Source organism: Cryptomeria japonica, chromosome 8, assembly GCF_030272615.1.
Source record: "Cryptomeria japonica chromosome 8, Sugi_1.0, whole genome shotgun sequence".
Taxonomy (NCBI): domain Eukaryota; kingdom Viridiplantae; phylum Streptophyta; class Pinopsida; order Cupressales; family Cupressaceae; genus Cryptomeria; species Cryptomeria japonica.
Window position 1 is genome coordinate 506,957,793 of NC_081412.1, and position 20,364 is coordinate 506,978,156.

Genomic DNA, 20,364 nt, shown 5'->3' on the forward strand with positions numbered 1-20,364 from the left:
ATATGGCTGAAGTCTCCAATACACCATGTCCCCAACCTCAAAACCGCACTCAACTTGATGTTAATCAACATATGATTTCTGCTAATTTTGTGCTTGCTGCAAATTCTCTTTCAGTGACTTCATGATGTCCTGACTTTCCTATAGTAAATCATTTTCCTTAGGCATTTTGCTATCCCCAAAAATTAAATCCACGAAGTTGGGTGCCTCATATCCATAGAAAACTATGAATGACGATATCTTGATGGACGTGATAGGTAGTATTATAACAATATTCACCAAGGTGCAGCCATTTGATCCATTACCATTTCAGTTTGTTTGTATGTTTGTGGGTGGCAGTTTGTACTAGGAGTGAGCTCAATTCCATTCAATCTAAAAAGCCCCTGCCAAAAGATACTTAGGAACTTGTTGTCCCTATCACTCACAATGCCCTTCGGAATCCCATACAACCTAAAATTCTCCTTGAAGAACAAATCAGCTACCCATGCTACTGTATAAGTCACTGAAATAGAGAAAAAGTGTGCAAATTTGGTTAACTTGTCAACCACCACATAAATGCAATCTTTGCCTTGTACCTTCGTACAAGAAATGGTAGTTGAGATGCATTAACACATTGGAAAGCTCCATGCTGTTGGCGGCAGTTAAATACTTTGGTCAAAAGAAAAGGGAAGTAGATCTCATTTTCATCATTATATAGTTAAACTCCCTCAAAATTTTATCTGAGATTATCATTTAATAGCAATTATTATATATATTATACATTTCACATGGTGTAATAGCTGATGTATGAAGGGCTTGGTAATAGAAAGGTTGTACAACTTCCAACTGACCAATTTATAGATGGTGGAAAACAGAAAGTTATGTCTTTAATACTTCCACCCATAGTATTTGGTCATTGGCCTATTAATTTGTGTATAAAATGGGATGCATTGCTTATCCACCATTTTGTCCTTCTAAGGTTGAGAATATTTTGTTTGTCTAAAAATTGACAAGCTTACTAATGAATTGTGGGAAGATAGTACGGAGTGCTGGATTATCACAGACTTAAATGTTTGAGCAACAACTGATGCCAAATGGGAAATTAAAGAAACAGAAATGTCAGAAATTTGCTGATACATGTTATGCCAGAAACCACCTAAAATCAGTTTGAAATAGTTCAGCCAATAATCTAACTTATTTTTATCTTTAATCACATTTGTGGAACCTAGACATTCTATTGTTATGCAATGTACAAAGTTCAAGAGAATCTAGCTTGCAATCATTCATATTTTTTTGTCAAAATAACATTTGTCAATTCATTTATTGGTTGCTCTGTACCTGGGTTTGCCTTTCCAAAAGGTTCTTGACACTTGAAAACCCTGAATCCATTTGAATCAAATGAAATCTATATTAATTTAATCAAATACAAGATGTAAAGAATACAAGGTTACAGACAAAAATCCAAATAACTATCTTTTGTTAACAACTGGAGCTTGTAAAGTTTTATTCAATTGCAATAAAAGAACAAATTATATATGTGAGAATTTTATATGATTATATTGTCTAATAATCTGATTGTTTTGTTGCAGGCTGAAGGAGAGAGATCATTAATATTTTTATATGTCTTCTCCAAATGATTCATGTCGGGCTTTATATGTTTTAGAAGACCGGTCAATAGATGTCTTGACCAGTCATGTCTTTTAGACATGACCGATCAAGGCACCTATTGATCAGTGTCTTTCCATATTGCATATCCCAATTTCGGTTATGTTTGGTAACTAACATTTAATACTTAAACACTCGGTTGAAACAGTGTTTGTTATGATGCTTTGTTAATGGCCCGATTATAAATGTTTATCGGTATGAACTAAACCCGATAACAAATAGCATTACATATGCTATCGGGTTAATACCTCGATAGCATATTAATGCCGATTCATAAATGAATCGACATTAATATGTTATCAGGTCATTAGCCCGATAGCATTTAGATCGACACTTAACTATGTTAAGCAAGTCGTCGATCTAATCCATCTTTATCCAATGCCAATATCATAATCATGATCAATGTTACAATCTGATAAGCATATTCAGTTCGGAAAGCATAAATCAGATAATCTAATAGCATAAATGAATAAACCATAACAGAATAAAGGAGATTAACGGGTTAGAGAAGTCTTATCTTGCAGAAGCTACTAATGCATTAACAGAGCTTCAATCAACGGTGAATGCATACAAAGCAAGACCAAATAAAAGCAAGAAGTTTATTTCACGTTTTCTTGAAATATACACAATCAATATTTAAATTTTTTTTAAAATGCCCATGAAATTTTTGGTGTTTCATAGGTTTTCTAAAAGTGTGTGAAACTATTACACACTCATATTCAAATCATTGTATATTCACAAGACATGAACTAGCCAAACACGTAACACATATTAGAGCTGGGAGATTAACTCCCAAAAGATGAGATTTGATAAGAAAGAAATCCATCACATTTGGAATTATGCACACCATTCATGGTGTTACATTCCAAACAAATTATATTTGTGGAAATAAAGATAGAGACGTCCTTAAGAAATCATTTAACTTCAATTTACTTGGCTACAAACAACCTCTCAAAATGCCAAGCCAAACCTATAATCAGTTTTGAGCCACTAGTAGCACCATAGACATATATATAATGAGAAAACCATAAATTTAAAGGCACTGTATCCAACCTGAAATGATTAACAATATATACTGTGTTCCATGATGTTTCAGTGATGGGGACGGGGACGGTAGTGGGGGAATGGCAGGGGATGCATTTTGGGGATGGCAATCTGAGGGCCATTGTTTGGGATCTATATGATTTTTTTTATAATAGACAGCAATAAATATTAACAGTAATGACATTTAACCATAACAGCAATATTTGATTGTTCAAATTTTAAAGTAGAAATTAAAACTAAATTTAAAACTTAAAATCTCAAACTTTGAAAATATAACTATGCCTCATTTGGGTTATTGATATCAAATTGACTCAAAACTATCTATGTTACTCTTTGGTTGAAGTTGTAGTTTGTCCAATGGAATTTTGAGCAATCTTGGTTGCACATCCTCATGAATTCGTCTAACATCATCAAAATCAATATCCCAACATGCTACTAGAGTCTATCGATACTCAATAGTCTTCTTATCATAAAGTCTCAACGCACTATGAACTACAACTAGCTATTTCGCTCATTTAGAAGTAAGCCTATTCCTCCTTATCAAGTGGATGAAGCCATATGTGGATCAATTCCTCTTTGGAGCAAAGGAATTAGCAATCTATGAGAGTAAATGAATAGAAAATTGTTTAAATTCTGATATTTAGTTCCCATGAAATTTCCACCATCTAATGGGTTTTTTTGTGCAAGAGTGGTTCTACCCATCTTAGCCTCTAGTTTGCTGAATGGAGGAGCCTGAAGATTAGAAAATTAAATCAATGCTCTCAAAGTATGGTTTCTTCCGCACTACTATACAATTACAAAGGGCCTTCATAAATCCCTCCATTAGCTCATCATCTTCAAAAAGAAGAATTCAACTAGGCCTAGGAGCGTACCGCTTGGGATTAAGAGAATAGGCAGCCATATGAAGAGTGGTGTTTGTTGTGTTCCACCTCTTTGTGACAACTAGCCTATGCTGCTCATAGAATTGCAATCCAAGATCCTTGTCACAAATTGCATGACTCATTTGATCAAGCATGCTATCAAATGTCTCATAAATCCCTCAAGGCTAGGAGAGCCTATAGGTTGAAAATATTATCATTGATGTCAAAGGGATTCATTCTTGTCGTTAAACAAGTATGGACAGGATCGTTAAAGCATATTGTCATTGATGTCAAAAATGAAAAGAATGTCATTGATATCAAAGATTTTTAGTTGAGATAGGTGCCAAAGTATACATGGCAAGAGATTCCGAAAAGGAGTGTTTCACAGAGTTCTAAAAACAGACAATCTGCTAATAAACAATAATGGCAATCTAAAGGTTTCTGACTTTGGTCTATGTGCATTCAGACAAAAGAAGAAATGAAGAGAAATTATTTTCAGAAGACGACGTGTGGAACTCTTTCCTACGTTGCTCCACAGATGTTTTTCAAAGAAGGTTATAATAGCACAAAGACAACTATATGGGCATGTGGTATTACTCTGTACACTAATAAACACAGATGGCAAATTATAGTGCACAACAATTCACTAAAGGAGCAATGATGAAAGTTATGATCAGCGATTATAAGAAGACTCTGATGGTTTATATGTCAGAAGACTTGCAAATTTGTTAACGACTTATGTTTAACTTTGTATCAATAAATAAACATTATTCATGGGAGCATATATTCTGGTGGAGCTTAAGCATTTGTACACAGAAAACAATAATGTCAAAGAGCATTGACATGCAGCGATCAAAAGACTTGAAGAAGGTGGAGAGCAAGAGCACGCTATGGCAGCCACTTGAAGAATAAAACAAGTGTTTTGTTATTAAGAACAAAACAGCTGTCAATACAAAATGTAATTAATATGCAGCGATTACCATTTTCTTTTACAAACAATAAACTAAGCAGCAACTTCCTCAAGGAGAATTAATCACAGAGCAGTTTATGTGAACAGCGATTTAATAAGCCGGTTATTTTATCATAAGTTAAAAGATTAAAGAATGGTGATTAATTTAAGAGACAAAGCAGTGATTAACCAAAGGTAATTAATGAAGTTGCCAAAGGTGTGATTTGTTATGAGTTAATTCCTTCAAATGGTGTGTTTTCTATCAAAGTAATGCTGGCCAAATTAAAAAGAGATACATTCAATTCATTAAGAGGGATATTTGTGTTCAAGAAAAGGTACGATTCATGAGAAGATTCATATGAAGAAGTGTGATTAGTATTAAGGGTTGTGACTATTTGTTGAAAGGAGATGTCTCTAGGAGCAGTAAGAAGGTATACAGTAATCATTGTATGTGAGTTGGAGGAGTGTGTAGTGAGTGTATAAAGCAGATAAACCAAGTATATAAACAAGATCTAGAGAGAGCAATATATGAGAAGATTGTTCCAGATTTGATGAGAGAATATGAGGAGATCATAGCAGTTTTTGAAGAAGAGATTATAGCAGATGTGTAAAAGAAATTATAGCAGATTTGTAAAAGAAATTATAGCAGATTTATGGAAGGGATTACAGCATATTTGTGGAAGAGATTATAGAAGTTTGAAGAAGAGATTTATAGCAAAAGTTGTGGAGAAAAAGGTTATACACCATCCATTGAAGAAGCAACATTGATAAGGTTGAAATTTGAATTAGGGGCTGGTACCTCTAGTGGACAAGTCCTCATGAATTGAATGAGGGGTTGGTGCCTCTAGTGGGAAAGTTGCCATGAATTGAATGAGGGGTTGGTGCCTCTAGTGGATTAAATCTATAGAATTTGTGAGATCGTTATATAAGCAAGTAATTTGCTGTAGTTTTCTCCCCTAAGGGTTTCCATGTAAATATTGTGTTATTGTGTTCTTCTCATGTGCATGATTGTTGAAATTAAGCAAATGATGCTATTGCAATTGATAAAAGTCGCTGTTGTACTCATTCACCCCCTCCCCCACCCCCCTCACCCCCACCTCTCTCAGTATAATCGTGTGTTCATCAATGAATGCACAAGCAGTGATATGATAGAGAAAACATATTTGCAAGAAACAATGAAAAATTATGAGACAATAACATTATTAATAATGTAAATTAAAAATTAAAAAAAGAACCAAATAATCATATTAATTAATAATTAAATTTCCTCACCTAAAATTGGACCACCAAGAGTCATTAAGAACCCAATCTCTCACCTTCTCTTTTTTCTATCTTCGATTGAGCCCACTTCTTCCACTCTCCACAAACCATCATTGGATTGTAGACAATCTTGAACCTCCAACATCCTCTCCAACAAAATAAAATAGCTCACACATCTAGTCTCAATTGGTTTGAGGATTTCTCACTTTTAATAAGATTAGAATAATATAGGTGAAGTGTGATGGTTATATACAAATATTTGTATATCTCTAGCTTTGGGCATTGCTATCTTCACCCAGACTATTTTGCCAATGTCTTTCAAAGCATGTACACAACATGGAGTCCAAAATATATATTTGCAACAACTCTCAACCACCAAACCAACTAACTTACAAGTATGAATTGAATCTATCACAACTTGCACAACATTAAAGAAACCCAACCTCCTCTATGGCCTCCTTCAAAAGAGAAAATTGGTAAATAAAATCCTTACATTTCCTAGAGAAATCAATAGCTCTAAGAAAGTATATGCAAGGTATGGGTACATAGTGCACACCCCTATAACTTGGGTACATGGATGTAAGCGCAAAATTCATATTACACATGTATATGTATTTACAAAATGCACACACAACCATGACACAAAATGAATAAAAAAGATTGGAAACCCTACAAAATAATTGTATCAGTGCTCTTGAAAACATTAGTAATATACTGATGGGTATTGAATATTTTGAATTTATGATTCAAATTTCAGATTTATCAATGTTTTGTGTATTATGTTATAGCAAAAAGTACAACCAACATTTGAATATCAAATTGCATGTCATTTGTAACATTAGGAAATTACCAACAACAAAAAAGTAAAAGATGGAAGATCCCTATGAGGAAATTCAGTCAGCAGAGAATATCTTGTTTCTTGGGGTGCTCATATTTCTAGCATGTAATGTGATGATTAAAGGTGTTCATAGGTCTTAAGGTATGTTCATCTTCTATATCAGACAATAAACCTTCTAAAGTGAGAATTTGTTGAGCTGAATGCATACAGACAATGAACCTTCTAAAGGTTCCCGAAAAAACAAGAAGATGACTAGAAAGAGCACCCAATGGTTTCCCCTGTTGAGCTGACTGCATAAATTCAAGTGTCTACTTGTAGTCTTGTACCATAGATGATATGGCTGTTGGGGTCCATAATGAATAATAGCTTTTGATATTTCATGTTTCCTCTTCACTTCTTATATATGTTTATCTAGCATTTCCACAATTCTACCAATTTCTTTGGAATTTTAACTCTTTGAAAAATAAAACTACTGAATGATAAACCAAGGTAATCGTCTATTTAAGTTTTAAATATTTATGTTTCCATACAGAAAAAGGACATGAAAACTTACATGAAATGGCACAAAGGAAGTAACATATCTCAGAACTGACAAATGCTATTAGCAACAAGATAAATAGACGATGGTTTAATTGACCTGCAAATAAAATTTATATGTCATGGTTGGTCTACACTGAAACTGTTGAACATTGAATATGACTCTAATCTAAAGATTTAAGAAATGCTTCAATAATCTTAACTTATTGATATGCACAATGCTGGAAGATAGTATAGCATTACAAAGTTGACATTCATTCCTCCTTTCATTAATTACCTTCTTATAGTTATAAATACCAAGAATGAATGAGAACTATGTTGTGTTGTGCAAATTTGTCCACAGAATGATATGATATGGCAAAAAATTCTTTACCCTTACATTGCCTTTCTTGGTTGAAATGAATAAAATCTACTTCCTAGTGATCCACCAATATTAGTCTTTACCGATTCTAGTCATTTGACATCAAACTCAAGTTGCATACATAATCTTTATTTAGTCAAATTTTCATATTCCCCCAACTACGATGTTTATCATCTCTTACAACTGTGAGTTCATATTCCAAAAATCATTTGGTAAATTATATCTCAATTACAATTTTATCTTCCTTAAATCAATTATTTTTGTTAGACCATCTACCTATACTCAACACTATTACATCTCCACAAGAAAAATAGAAATCTTATAAGAAAGTAGTGATATTTTATTGAATCAGATTAATAAGTCCCTTAAAAGGAATGGGAATCTATCAATTGTAGGCATCTAGCTACATGAAGGCTCTGCTAACAGACAAATAGGTGATGCATTGGGCAATGGAGTTGGAAACAAAACAAGAAGCATAGCATCAAAAAAATTACCAAGAGGTAATAAATATCCTAAAGATCCCATTTACCTATCCGTTGTAATATTTATATTCTATGGTATGTGGATGATTGAAACTTAGCTTATGCTAGTTTGAACTATTTCAAAAATAAAATAGGTTTAATTTCAGGTAACAAACAAGGATCAACTATATACATTATGGTTTCAATAATACATCTTTCTTCACTGCAAATCACTAAGCATAGCCATGATTGTGCCTACAAAATTTTCTTGGTGCAACATAGAACAGCAACTAGACCCTTTTTGTGCAGATATAGATTCAATATGGACCTCTTACAACAATTCATTGTGAATCTGCTCACATTTTCTCAGCACAAATTTAAAGACATTGAAGGCTACTGCAGATTTAAAAACTCACTCCATCCATACTGTTACTTCCACTAAATAATCAGACCAAACTTTTGAACAAAACAACTACAAACATATTTTGTGTGTACAATAAAAAGTACTTCTTCACTTGGGATAAAAGCCTACTTTTCATTAATAACTGCTCAGCAGGGCTTAGCAAAACTCTACTAGTCACATTGACTCAAGATCTGTATTAGCTTCAAGCTTCTTAGTTGGTGTAGCTCACCCCCTGCTGTCATATGAGGCCCCATTTCATCACTGAAATAATTTCATTATCCCATCAAATTAGGAGGATTATTCAGTGCCAAGTCCATAAAGTGCTCAAGAAAACCACTGGCAATTATGAGAAGTGGCATGTGTCATGGTCAACACAACTCATCAGTTTAACATTGGGGATGAAGTATGGACGCATATCTAGAAGAAAACATCCTTATGTTTGCATGAAAAAATCAGCTCCCTCTAGTACAACCAAGCAAATTGTAGGTGACAACTTCAAGACTGATCTTCTGCCATAATCTTAGTTTGGATCTACCCATTAGTCCCAGGTTATTTTGATCCTACTTTCTGACTAATAATTTTTCATGCAATCTGTTCACTACTACTGAGTATGCTAAGTAGAAATTTGACAATTATGCCAAGTATCCTATCACCTACATTAATGAAGACAAGTAAAATACAAAATGGCAAAATAGTGCTACAGAAAGTGAAGACATAGACTAAAATAAGAAACAGAGTTCAAAATGATAAATCATGAAGTCAAATGAAGACTCTGATTTTGTTTTGTGGACTGAGAAAAAACCCTCTTGGGCAGAAATTTTATTTTACAATCTGAATGAAAATCCACATGTATTATGTTGTTTAGTGTCTGCAAATAAAGCATAGAAAGAAATGCTTTTCTCAAAAAGATCTCAATAAAAATAAATTGCTTTAGAGACTCCATTCTGGTTTCATAGAAAGGTGGCATACCCACACAATTGCCAAAGGCAGGGCAATGATGATCAAATCGATTGACATAGGCCTGACATTTTTTGCACAATCTTGTTCGTACATGTAACCTGCAATCTGATGACACATAATTATGATAGGAAAGCATTAGATGGAGAAAACTTTAAAAGGTAAGAAGTGTCACAACAAGCCGTGTCAAAGGCATAGCAGAGAGAAAATAATACAGGCACACATGACCCAAAATAATTTATGGAATTCTATATGTAGAGAGCTTACTACTGCGAAACCAAAAAGTTAATGATGGGTTTCTTCATGCTACATTGACTACTGATCTATAAGCTTTCTCTGTAGTATTTTGCCAGGTCAACTTGAGGCAGCAACACTGACTGTTGTTTTCTTCATTTATCATTTATAATGCACAAAAAACTCTCAATAGAACATGGAAAATTTATTAAGTGAAAATTTAGGATATATAAAGTTTTGTATTCTAATGTTTAAATAGACAGAATTTTAAATCTGTAATTTTATTCATACAGTACTTTCGGTCTCTTCTGAATGACTCTACTGTGGTCCCCCGACTCTCAGTCTAATTCAAGACAGAGTTGTATCTACTTCATTCGGGTTTTGATGACCACCCCCTTGTCTGCAGTCTAAGTCATGGAGATAGATATATATACATAGTTTTTTCTCTGCTACAAGTTTATTTCTGGTACAAAATATAAAATCCATATGCTAAATGGGGGGGAAGAAGAGATGTTGTGCAACTTAATTTTTGTTTAACCTTCTTGTCACGGCTTAAATCATGCAGGTATATTGATCCTGAATGATATAAATGACTTAGAATTGCATCAAGTGCAAGCAAACCCATTATTTTCTGACAAAGTACACTCTATCTTGCTATGATTACAATCTTCATTTTATGAAATACCCATTTATGTGCACTACCATTGCATTAGGAAGCTTATGAGAATAAAGAATTAAAATTGATTTATTGCAAAACACAAGATCAAAAATTGATTTATTTTACTCCTTTATTGGGATCTAAGGTCATGAATCACTCAAATCTAACCCGATTTCGTTTAAGGCAACGACACCAATTGTTTATTACTATATCTAATAAATTAAATACAAGAAGTAACAATAAAGATGGCAATGCCTACCAGATATAGGAGTAAAATATATCTTTATTTGCACATGAAATTATTACTAAGAAGAAGACTAGACGGTTGCCAAGAGGAACACAACTGTCGACCAACCGACACATATAACTACCTGAGAGCGACAACTACTTAATTTGGACAATTAATACATTGTCGGACAACCAATATTATCGAACATAACAATAGGCATTGTACGTTGACTACATAGCTGCTGTCTCAATTTCTCATTGCTGATTTTGATGAAATCGAACAATGAGTTGATTTGTTTTGAGGACTTACAAGTAAAATGGCAGACAATGGTGGACAAGGTAAGATTCACATGTCATAAGGTCATTGATGAGTTTTATCAGAATATAATTAGTAAGAGGGATTACCTTGTTGATATTCTGATTTCATAGCAAGGCATGAGATGGTGTTTGTGGATTCACCACAAGGAGAGGAGAACTATTATGACTTTCTGGTTGATGGGCATCAGTGTGGTGGAGCCACTTTAGGGGTATCTATTTCCATAATCCTAGGTTGTCGATTTGAGTTTCAGTTCAAGTTTGGGTTCGACTAACCGGTTCGCTGTTACGACAAAATTTTGAAATGCGGAAAGATGCCAACTATAATTTAACCCAATCTGACTAGTTTTCTGAATCTGATTTCTCTGGTCAGCGATGGGTATTTTGCTTCTTTTGGTGTATTTTGAAGTTTTGTACTTCTTTTTTTTGGGTGTTTTATGCTTGAAGTTTGGAAACCAAAATGAAATATAATTGCAATGCATGAAAGAACTAATACTGAAATAGAAACTTAGAGATGACTGATTTATTGACAGCAAATTATCAAACATCTAAAATCAGATATAGAAACATCAGAAGCCAGAATTGGCCTACCACTAGTCCAATGATTCCCTGAATGGGCTCCTTATTTGACTGGAAGGGAATGAATACTGACAGGAGGGTCTCTTTTGAATTCTAACTACTCCAAAAGGTTTTATTATGCTAACAAATAATTATCAAAACAAATTATATGGGAAATCTGCACACCCAAGTGGATCTTTTGTCGGGCAACAGGTGCAAGCTCCTGAATCTTCTAAGTCTTCCTCAAGGAAATGTTCATCCTGTCCATATAGGTGATCACTGAGCTGGAACAACAATTGGAATGCTTCTATATTTTGCTGACAATAAATTCTGAGTCAAAAGAATGAGTCAAAACCCTTGAATTTATTTTTTTGTGAACCCCAGGCAAAGGCAGTGGTATGGCCCAGCGGGGAAGGGTACGGCCAGCAATAATTATCACTGAAACTATTGAAAGTGACCTGCAAATTGCCCAGATCTGCTGTCTCAGACCAGCCAATGCTAACAAGGAGGAAATTCTGCTATCCTTGACCCTTAATGGTCGAATTCTAACCTTTATGTGCTGCCGTGGGGTGCTAGGAATGTGGGGATCATCCACACCTTCAGCAAATGGAGGATTTTCACCCTCTTATGGTTCCCAAACCTGGAAACCTCTGCTGCAAACCATGCAAACAAGGAGAAATCATCAAAAAATGAAATTGAGATGTCCACAAATGAATCACCTCCTTCAATAAAAGCATCGCAAAACCCATCGAACTACAAAAGGGCATCTCCAAAGATGCCAAGGAATCTTTTTTCCCTCCAATTGAACACCCAGCCTTGAGGGTAGACTTCATCATAGAATTTTTTACCACCTTTTAAGTTATTCACCTCATAGGGAAAAGTGCAATGTAACTTTAAATATAAAATTACTTATTTCATCATAAAGTAACTTATTAAGTTACTTTTTTATTAACTTTTCCTAAATTTAGAAAAAGTAACTTTATAACATAATATTATAAAGTTTTATTATAAATGGCCTGCCAAAGTAAAATTTAACTAAGTATTGTTGCCCTTTGGCTAGCCAATCATCCCCCTACACTGTGGATTTGCCTGTGGAGATGGGTATCAAGCAAATCTATGTATCTGGATGGCAACTAAAGAAGTGGGGACATTACAGTCTTCCCTTCCCGGGATTGCTTGTCCTCAAGCAACTGAAGAGCTAGATGCTACAAAATAGCTTCTCCTTCCCAAGTGGCATCCTTTACCGGCAAATCCTTCCATCTAGCCAACTATTCCCTTATCACTCTATTCCGCAAATTCCTCTCACGCCTATCCAGAATCTCAACTGGAACCATAACCAACTTCCCCTCCTCATCCAAGGGTGGTAACTCTAATGAAGTCACTGTGCCCTGTCCAATTGCCTTCGAGGCAAGATACATGGAAGAAGTTATGAATCTTGCTCTTTGGTGGTAGCTCAATCTCATATGCCACTTCCCCAACTCTCCTCAATACACGGTATGGTCCATAATACCGGGGCTTGAGCTTCTCCACCCCACTCATCTTCAAGGAACTCTGTCGATAAGGTTGGAGGCACAGGAATACCATATCTCCAACCTCAAATGACCTCTCAATCCTATGGCGATCGGCATATAGCTTCTACTAATTCTAGGCTCGTTGAATGTTTTCCTTAAGTGCCTTAAGTATGTCTTGGCTCTCCTAAAGCCAATCCTATGCCAAAGGTGCTCTACTATCTCCCAGTGCCAAATCCATAAATGTCATAGCATCATAACCATATAGAGCACGAAAAGGAGACGTATCAATAGACATATGATGTGTCATGTTGTAGCAAAACTCTCCTAAATGCAACCAACGAACCCAAGTACATTGTTGTCCTGACACATAGTTGCATAAATACCCCTCAATCCACTTATTCACAATCTCAATCTAACCATCAGTCTGAGAGTGGTAGCTGGTGCTAGGTGTCAACTCTATGCCAGTGAGTCTAAACAACTCCTACCAAAAAGAACTCATGAACCTGCTGTCATGGTCACTGACAATGGTCTCTGGAAGACCATGGAGCCGAAATACCTTTTTGAAAAATAAATAAGCAACCTGTGAAGCTGTATAATCTGCTGCTATGGGAAAGAAATGAGCATATTTTGTCAACCTGTCCACTACTACGTATATGCAATCTTTCCCTTTCACCTTGGGAAGACCAGTGATGAAATCCATTGAAATTCCTATCCATTTTTGCTCCGAAATGGGTAATGGTTGCAGCAGACCAGCAGGGAATGTATTTTCAGTTTTATTTTGTTGGCATGTAATACACTCCCGTGCATGTTGTAAAACATCATTTTTGAGGCCCTTCTAGGAGAACCTCTCTCTAATCTGCCTGTAAGTCTTGCCATACCCCTGGTGTCGTGCTATAGGTGTGTCATGATAAGCATGTAAAATCTGATTTTTCAGTTTAGATTCAGGAACCAAATATATTCTTCCCTTATAGAAAATCAAATAATCCACAACCGTGTACCTATCATTCTGAATGATCCCATCCATAATCTCACAAGCTTGCTGATTTTTGGAATATTCTACCAAAAGATGAGATTTCCAATCAGCTGAAATCTCACTCAATGAACAAAGAGCAGCAATAGATAGCTTCCTAGATAATGCATCAGCAGCAACATTCTTTTTCCCCTTGACATATTCAATGTCAAAATCAAATGCTTGGATCTTATTGACCCATTTATGTTGCATTTCATTGAGATCTTTTTATTCTAAAAGTACTTAAGGCTGTTATGATCGGTTTTAACAATGAATTTCCTTCCAACTAAGTACTGTCTGAATTTTGTGAGTGCATGCATAATAGCCAACATTATTTTATCATATGTAGAGTATAATTTTTCATTGTCTTTCAGTTTTCTACTCTCATACACAATAGGATGGTGATTTTGCATAAGTACTACACCCACACCTTCTCCTGAAGCATCACATTCAAGCACAAAAGGTTGGGTGAAATTAGGAAGTGCCAACACAGGACAAGTGCTCATCACCTGCTTAAGCCTATCAAATACCCCATGTGCCTCCTGAGTCCATCTGAAATCCCCCTTCCTAGTAAGATCTGTAAAAGGTGCTACAAGCTGAGAATAACCTCTAACAAACCTCCTGTAATAAGCACATAACCCAAGAAAACCACACAACTCTAAAATGTTCCTGGGAGGTGGCCAATTAAGAATAGCTTGGATCCTTTCTTGATGAACTTTGACTCCATCCACTCCTATCACATTACGCAAGTATAAAATCTCACTAAGCCTAAATTCACATTTGGACATCTTAGCATACAATGACTAAGACTCCATAATGCTCAACACCTCATCTAAGTGCCTCAGATGTTCCTCCTATGATCTGCTATAAATCAAGATATCATCAAAAAATACCAACACAAATTTATGCAGACGCTTATTAAATATATAGTTCATACATGACTGAAATGTAGCAGGGCCATTAGTGAGACTGAAAGGCATCACTAAGAACTCATAATGATCGTAATGGCACCTGAAAATTGTCTTGCGAATGTTTGACTCTTGCACCTTAATCTGATGATACCCGATCGAAGATCAATCTTCGAAAAATAAACTGCACCATGAAGCTCATCCAACAACTCATCAATGTGAGGAATGGGATACCGGTTCTTAATGGTTTTCTTGTTGTGTGCACGATAGTCAATACACATGCATAGAGTCCCATCCTCCTTCTTCACCAGCACTATTGAAGAAGCAAAGGGACTAGAACTCGGTCTAATGAATCCCATGTCCAGAAGTTCTCTGATGGTCTTCTCTATCTCGTCTTTGTAGGCCTTAAGCTGGCGGTAGGGAGTGGTCATGACTGGTTTTGCTCCCTCTTCTAACTCTATCACATGCTCAAAGCCTCTATCAAGCAGTACACCAAGTGGAATATCACCAAACACCACTCCATGCTTATCTAAAATCTGCTAAATTTCTATGTGATAAGTTTTACCATCCTGAGATGAAGGTGCCTTAGATGAGATAAAGCACTGCGTAGCCCAAAGGATGTCTCGGTGCCTAATAATAGTCTCCATCCTGTGTGAGGAAACCTCCTTGGGGCCTCCCTCTGACAATGCCCTCAATATTCTCTTCTTACCATCAGCTAGAAACTCCAACTACATCCTACGGTGATCAATGACATATCTACCAATCCCCTGTAACCACTGCATACCAATAACTGCATCATAATCCTCTAATGGTAAAACATAAAAGTCATTTGTCAATGTGTAGTCTCCCATCTAGATACTAAGGAATCCTCCTAGTACATCCCAACACTGCACCATCTGCAACCTTCACACCAAATCCTGAAAATTCCTCTGTCTACAATCCACGTTTCTCTACCAGATGCTCATCAATAAAATTATGGGTTGCTCCAATATCTACCAAACACACTACACTCTGCCCCTGAATAGTTCCCTTCAATCTGAAGGCGTAGAACTTAGGATAGCTCAAAAGAGTGGCCATCATGACATGGGTCGTAGCCTATGCATCAGTAGAATCAAGCTCTATCTGTGGTGGCTCAATATGCACTCCCTCATCATCAGTGTCTTGTATGTGCTCATCCTCCATGTCTGAGCTCACCTCAATGAGATGGGCTTTGCCTTTGCCAAGGCATCTGTGACCCGATTCCCAAGGTTCCTTGCAAGTAAAACACGGTTTCTTTCTCCTCAATTCATTTCTAGACTCCTGATCAATCTTAGGAGAAGATGTGTTCCCCTTTTGTGGATTAAAAGACTTTCGGAAGGGTTTGGAGTTCCTAGGGAAATTTTTCGTTTTGTTGGAAAGTGGAGGGTGGAGGTTTTGTGTGCAAGTCCAAAGTAAGTTGTATAGCCTCTGCAAAGTCTTAGGCTTCAAAGCCTTAACTAAACCACGGTATCTCTCATGAAGACCCTCTATGAAAAGAATCACTACCCTCCTATCGGACATCTCAGGCACCATCACTGCTATACGCTGGAATTCATTAATATAAGACTCCACATGTCCCAACTATTTCAGGAGAGCTAAATCCCTATAGTAAAGTTCCACATCTTTCTTGTCAAACCTGACAATAAACCTCTTTGTGAATTCTGAGTATGAATGAATAAGGGCATGATTCTAAGTGACCAATCCATGGTGCCACCAATCATATGCAACACCCTCCAAATGCAAGACAACAAATTGAATGGCTTCATTTTCAGCCATGGGTTTCAAGGATAAGTATATGTCCAGCTTATGAACCCACGCATGTGCACTAATGGAGCCACTGTCATCAAAAGTGGATAAAGTCATCTTATCAGTAACTTTCTTCACATCATTATTCCACTGTTGTCTGGGTCCCCTGTCATTCTGTCCCCACATAGAATCACGATGTTGCATACAATATTGATGCAAGGAAAATGCATCTCTGACATGTGCTGGAAGTCGAGCCCACTCATCGTTGGCAGCCATAACTGTATCCTGGAAAGTGATTCCATTTTGTGGATTAGCCAATGGTGGTTCATCTCTAGGAGTGAACCAAGGAAGCATAGGCCTATCAGCTGTCCTAGTATGGGTCTTGTCTCTTCATGGTGAGATGGATGTGCTTCCTAGGGAAGATGGAGTCCTATTGTTGCCACAACTCCCTGCAGCTGAAACTATCCTGCTACAACTTCTACGCCTTCCCCTGTGATTCCCCAAATCCATTCTATCCCATGTGTCCTGTAACCTATTAATAGCCTGAACAATTCTTGGCTGCGATTCAGCCAAATTCCTAATGATCTCATCAAGATTGAGTGGGTTTTGTCTTTCCTGTCTAGGAGGGCTCCTGTTTCCTTCTGGAATATAACCTATATTAGTCTCAAATGGTGGTTCAGTGACAAAGTTCAAATCCACCCTAGGTATCCTGCATGTGTAAAATCTGTAGGTACCAAATCTGCCCCGATGCATAGAATTTCTTCGATGACCCTCAGGCTGGCAAGATCATTGCTCTGATACCACTGAAAAATGCCAACTATAATTTAACCCAATCTGTCTAGTTTTCTGAATCTGATTTCTTTGGTCAGCGATAGGTATTTTGCTTGTTTTGGTGTATTTTGAAGTTTTGTACTTCTGTTTTTTAGTGTTTTATGCTTGAAGTTTGGAAACCAAAATGAAATATAATTGCAATGCATGAAAGAAATATTACTGAAATAGAAACTTAGAGATGACTGATTTTTTGACAGCAAATTATCAAACATCTAAAATCAGATATAGAAACATCAGAAGCCAGAGTTGGCCTACCACTTGTCCAATGCTTGTCTGAATGGAGTCCTTATTTGACTGGAAGGGAATGAATGCTGAAATGAGGGTCTCTTCTGAATTCTAACTCCTCCAAAAGGTTTTATTATGCTAACAAATAATTATCAAAACAAATTATATGGGAAATCTGCACACCCAAGTGGATCTTTTGTCAAGCACCAAGTGCAAGCTCCTGAGTCTTCCAAGTCTTCCTTAAGCAAATGTTCATTCTGTCCATATAGGTGATCACTGAGCTGGAACAACAATTGGAATGCTTCTATATTTTGCTGACAATAAATTATGAGCCAAAAGAATGAGTCAAAACCCTTGAATTTATTGTTTTGTGATCCCCAGGCAAAGGCAGTGGTACGGCCCAACCGGGAAGGGTACGGCCTGCAATGATTATCACTGAAACTGTTGAAAGTGACCTGCAAATCGCCCAGATCTGCTGTCTCAGACCAGCCAATGCTAACAAGAAGGAAATTCTGCTATCCTTGACCCTTAATGGTCGAATTCTAACCTTTATGTGTTGTCATGGGGTGCTAGGAGTGTGGGGTATCGTCCAAACCTTCAGCAAATAGAGGATTTTAGCCCTCTTATGGTTCCCAAACCAGAACCCTCTGCTGCAAACCATGCAAACCAGGAGAAATCATCAAAAACTGAAATTGAGATGTCCATAAATGAATCGTCCCCTTCAATAAAAGCATCCCAAAACCCATCGAGCTACAAAAGGGCATCTCCAAAGATGTCAAGGAATCTTTTTTCCCTCCAATTGAGTGTCCAGCCTTGAGGGTAGACTTCATCATGGAATTTTTTACCACCTTTTAAGTTATTCACCTCCTAGGGAAAAGAGCAATGTAACTTTAAATATAAAGTTACTTATTTCAACATAAAGTAACTTATTAAGTTAATTTTTTATTAAATTTTCCTAAATTTAGAAAAAGTAACTTTATAACATAATATTATAAAGTTTTATTATAAATGGCTTGCCAAAGTAAAATTTAACTAAGTATTGGTTCCCCTTTGGTTAACCAATCATCCCCCTACACTGTGGATTTGCCTGTGGAGATGGGTATCAGGCAAATCTATGTATCTGGATGGCAACTAAAGAAGTGGGGACATTACAAATGGAATTTGGGTTTGTTAGTACAAAAACATGTGTTTTGGTAAAAATCTAAATGAATTAATGAAATGATCGAACGATCATTTAAATAATTACAAAACGAATGTTTCTAATATGAAACAATCGTAAAATAGAAACTACCTAATATTTACATTAAGTTACAATATTGACCATTAACAATAAATAATTAAGATATTATTCTAATACCCTCCCTTAATGGTCAATCTATCAAATACACCAAGTTGCCCTCTAAATTTTACAAACTTGTTCGAGCTCGGAGACTTGGTGAGAATATTTGATGTCTGATACGCCGTTAGAACATACAGCAACTGAATTTATCCGTCTTCAACCAACTTCCGAATGAAGTGACAATGAAGTTCAACATGCTTGGTTCTCTCGTTGAACACCGAGTTCTTGGCCAGTTTGAGAACCCCTTGATTATCACAGTAAAGGGGAGTAGGATCTGCTTGAGACATCTACATGTCTGAAAGCATCTTTCGAAGTCAAACTGCCTCACACGGGGCCTTAACTGTTCCTCGATACTTTGCTTCTATCGAGGAAAGAGCTACCGCTTGTCGCTACTTGCTAATCCATGTGACTGCACCAGATCCCAAACTAAAAACATACCCAGATGTTGATTTTCTGTCATGAATGGAACCTACCCAATCTGAGTCTGTGTAACCAATAAGTCTAGGATCGTGACTTCTGTTGTACAAAAGTCCAAAATCAAAATTGCCCTTCACATAACGCAGCACGCTTCGCTGCTACCCAACAATCAACCTTGGGGGTTGTCATGAAGCGTGAAATGTAGTTCATTGCAAAACTGAGATCAGGCCTAGTAGCAGTAAGGTAGATGAGACTACCCACCAGTTGTCTGAATGTTGATTCATTCACCACAGGTGAATTTGATTTGGTTGTCATCTTTAGCCCTTACTCCATGGGTGTGGATGTAAGTTTGCAGTATTGCATCTGAAACTTGTCCAGCAAATTGTGGGCATACTTTGACTGAGATAGGAAGATACTTCCTTCAGTCTACCAAACTTCAAAACCTAAGCAATAGTGCAGAAGTCCCATGTCTGTCATGTCAAAGGATAGGCACAAACTCTATTTGATCTGATCGATCAAAGTTGCCAAACTACCAGTGATAATCAGGTCATCGACATAGACAAAAAGAATAAGAATATCACTACCAATGTTTTTGACATACAAATTAGAATTAGATGGACTCCTTTGAAAGCCATTATCTGTCAAGTACTTGTCAATTTTTATGTACCAAGCTCGAGGAGCCTGTTTCGGGCCATAGAGTGCTTTCACCAGTTTGCACACCTGGTGTTCTTTTCTAGCAACTTTAAACCCTAGAGGCTGCATCATGTAGACCTCTTTCTGCAACTCACCGTTGAGGAATGCACTCTTAACATCCATCTGATGGACTTTCCAACCAAACTGAGCTGCAAAGGCAAGGACAAGCCGTATGGTACTCATTTTGGGTGTAGGAGCAAAAGTCTCCTCATAGTCAATGCCTTCTTTCTGTGAGAAACCCCTAGCAACCAGACGAGCTTTGTACTTGTCAAGAGTTTCATCAGCTTTGTACTTAACTTTATATAGCCATTTGCAGCTAATGGGCTTCTTCCCTGAAGGAAGATCAGAAAGGACCCAAGTGTT

General features: G+C 36.6%; 1 protein-coding gene across 11 annotated transcripts in view; it reads right to left on the minus strand.

Moving 5' to 3' along the window:
* The window catches only part of LOC131071145 (uncharacterized), a 103,193-nt gene that overhangs the window by 16,921 nt on the left and 65,908 nt on the right, over positions 1–20,364 (minus strand). For 8 of the 11 annotated variants that reach the window (XR_009112478.2, XM_058006861.2, XM_058006857.2 and 5 more), the window contains 3 exons: positions 9,324–9,419; positions 7,146–7,229; positions 1,315–1,355 (listed from right to left, as the gene is read on the minus strand). Coding sequence is in view for 10 of the 11 variants with exons in the window: in XM_058006861.2 (XP_057862844.2) it covers positions 1,315–1,355; positions 7,146–7,229; positions 9,324–9,419 (221 nt within the window). In the remaining variant the exon portion in view is untranslated. The remainder of the gene's footprint in view (positions 1–1,314; positions 1,356–7,145; positions 7,230–9,323; positions 9,420–20,364) is intronic. The other 3 variants (XM_058006864.2, XM_058006859.2, XM_058006860.2) reach the window with 2 other exon arrangements.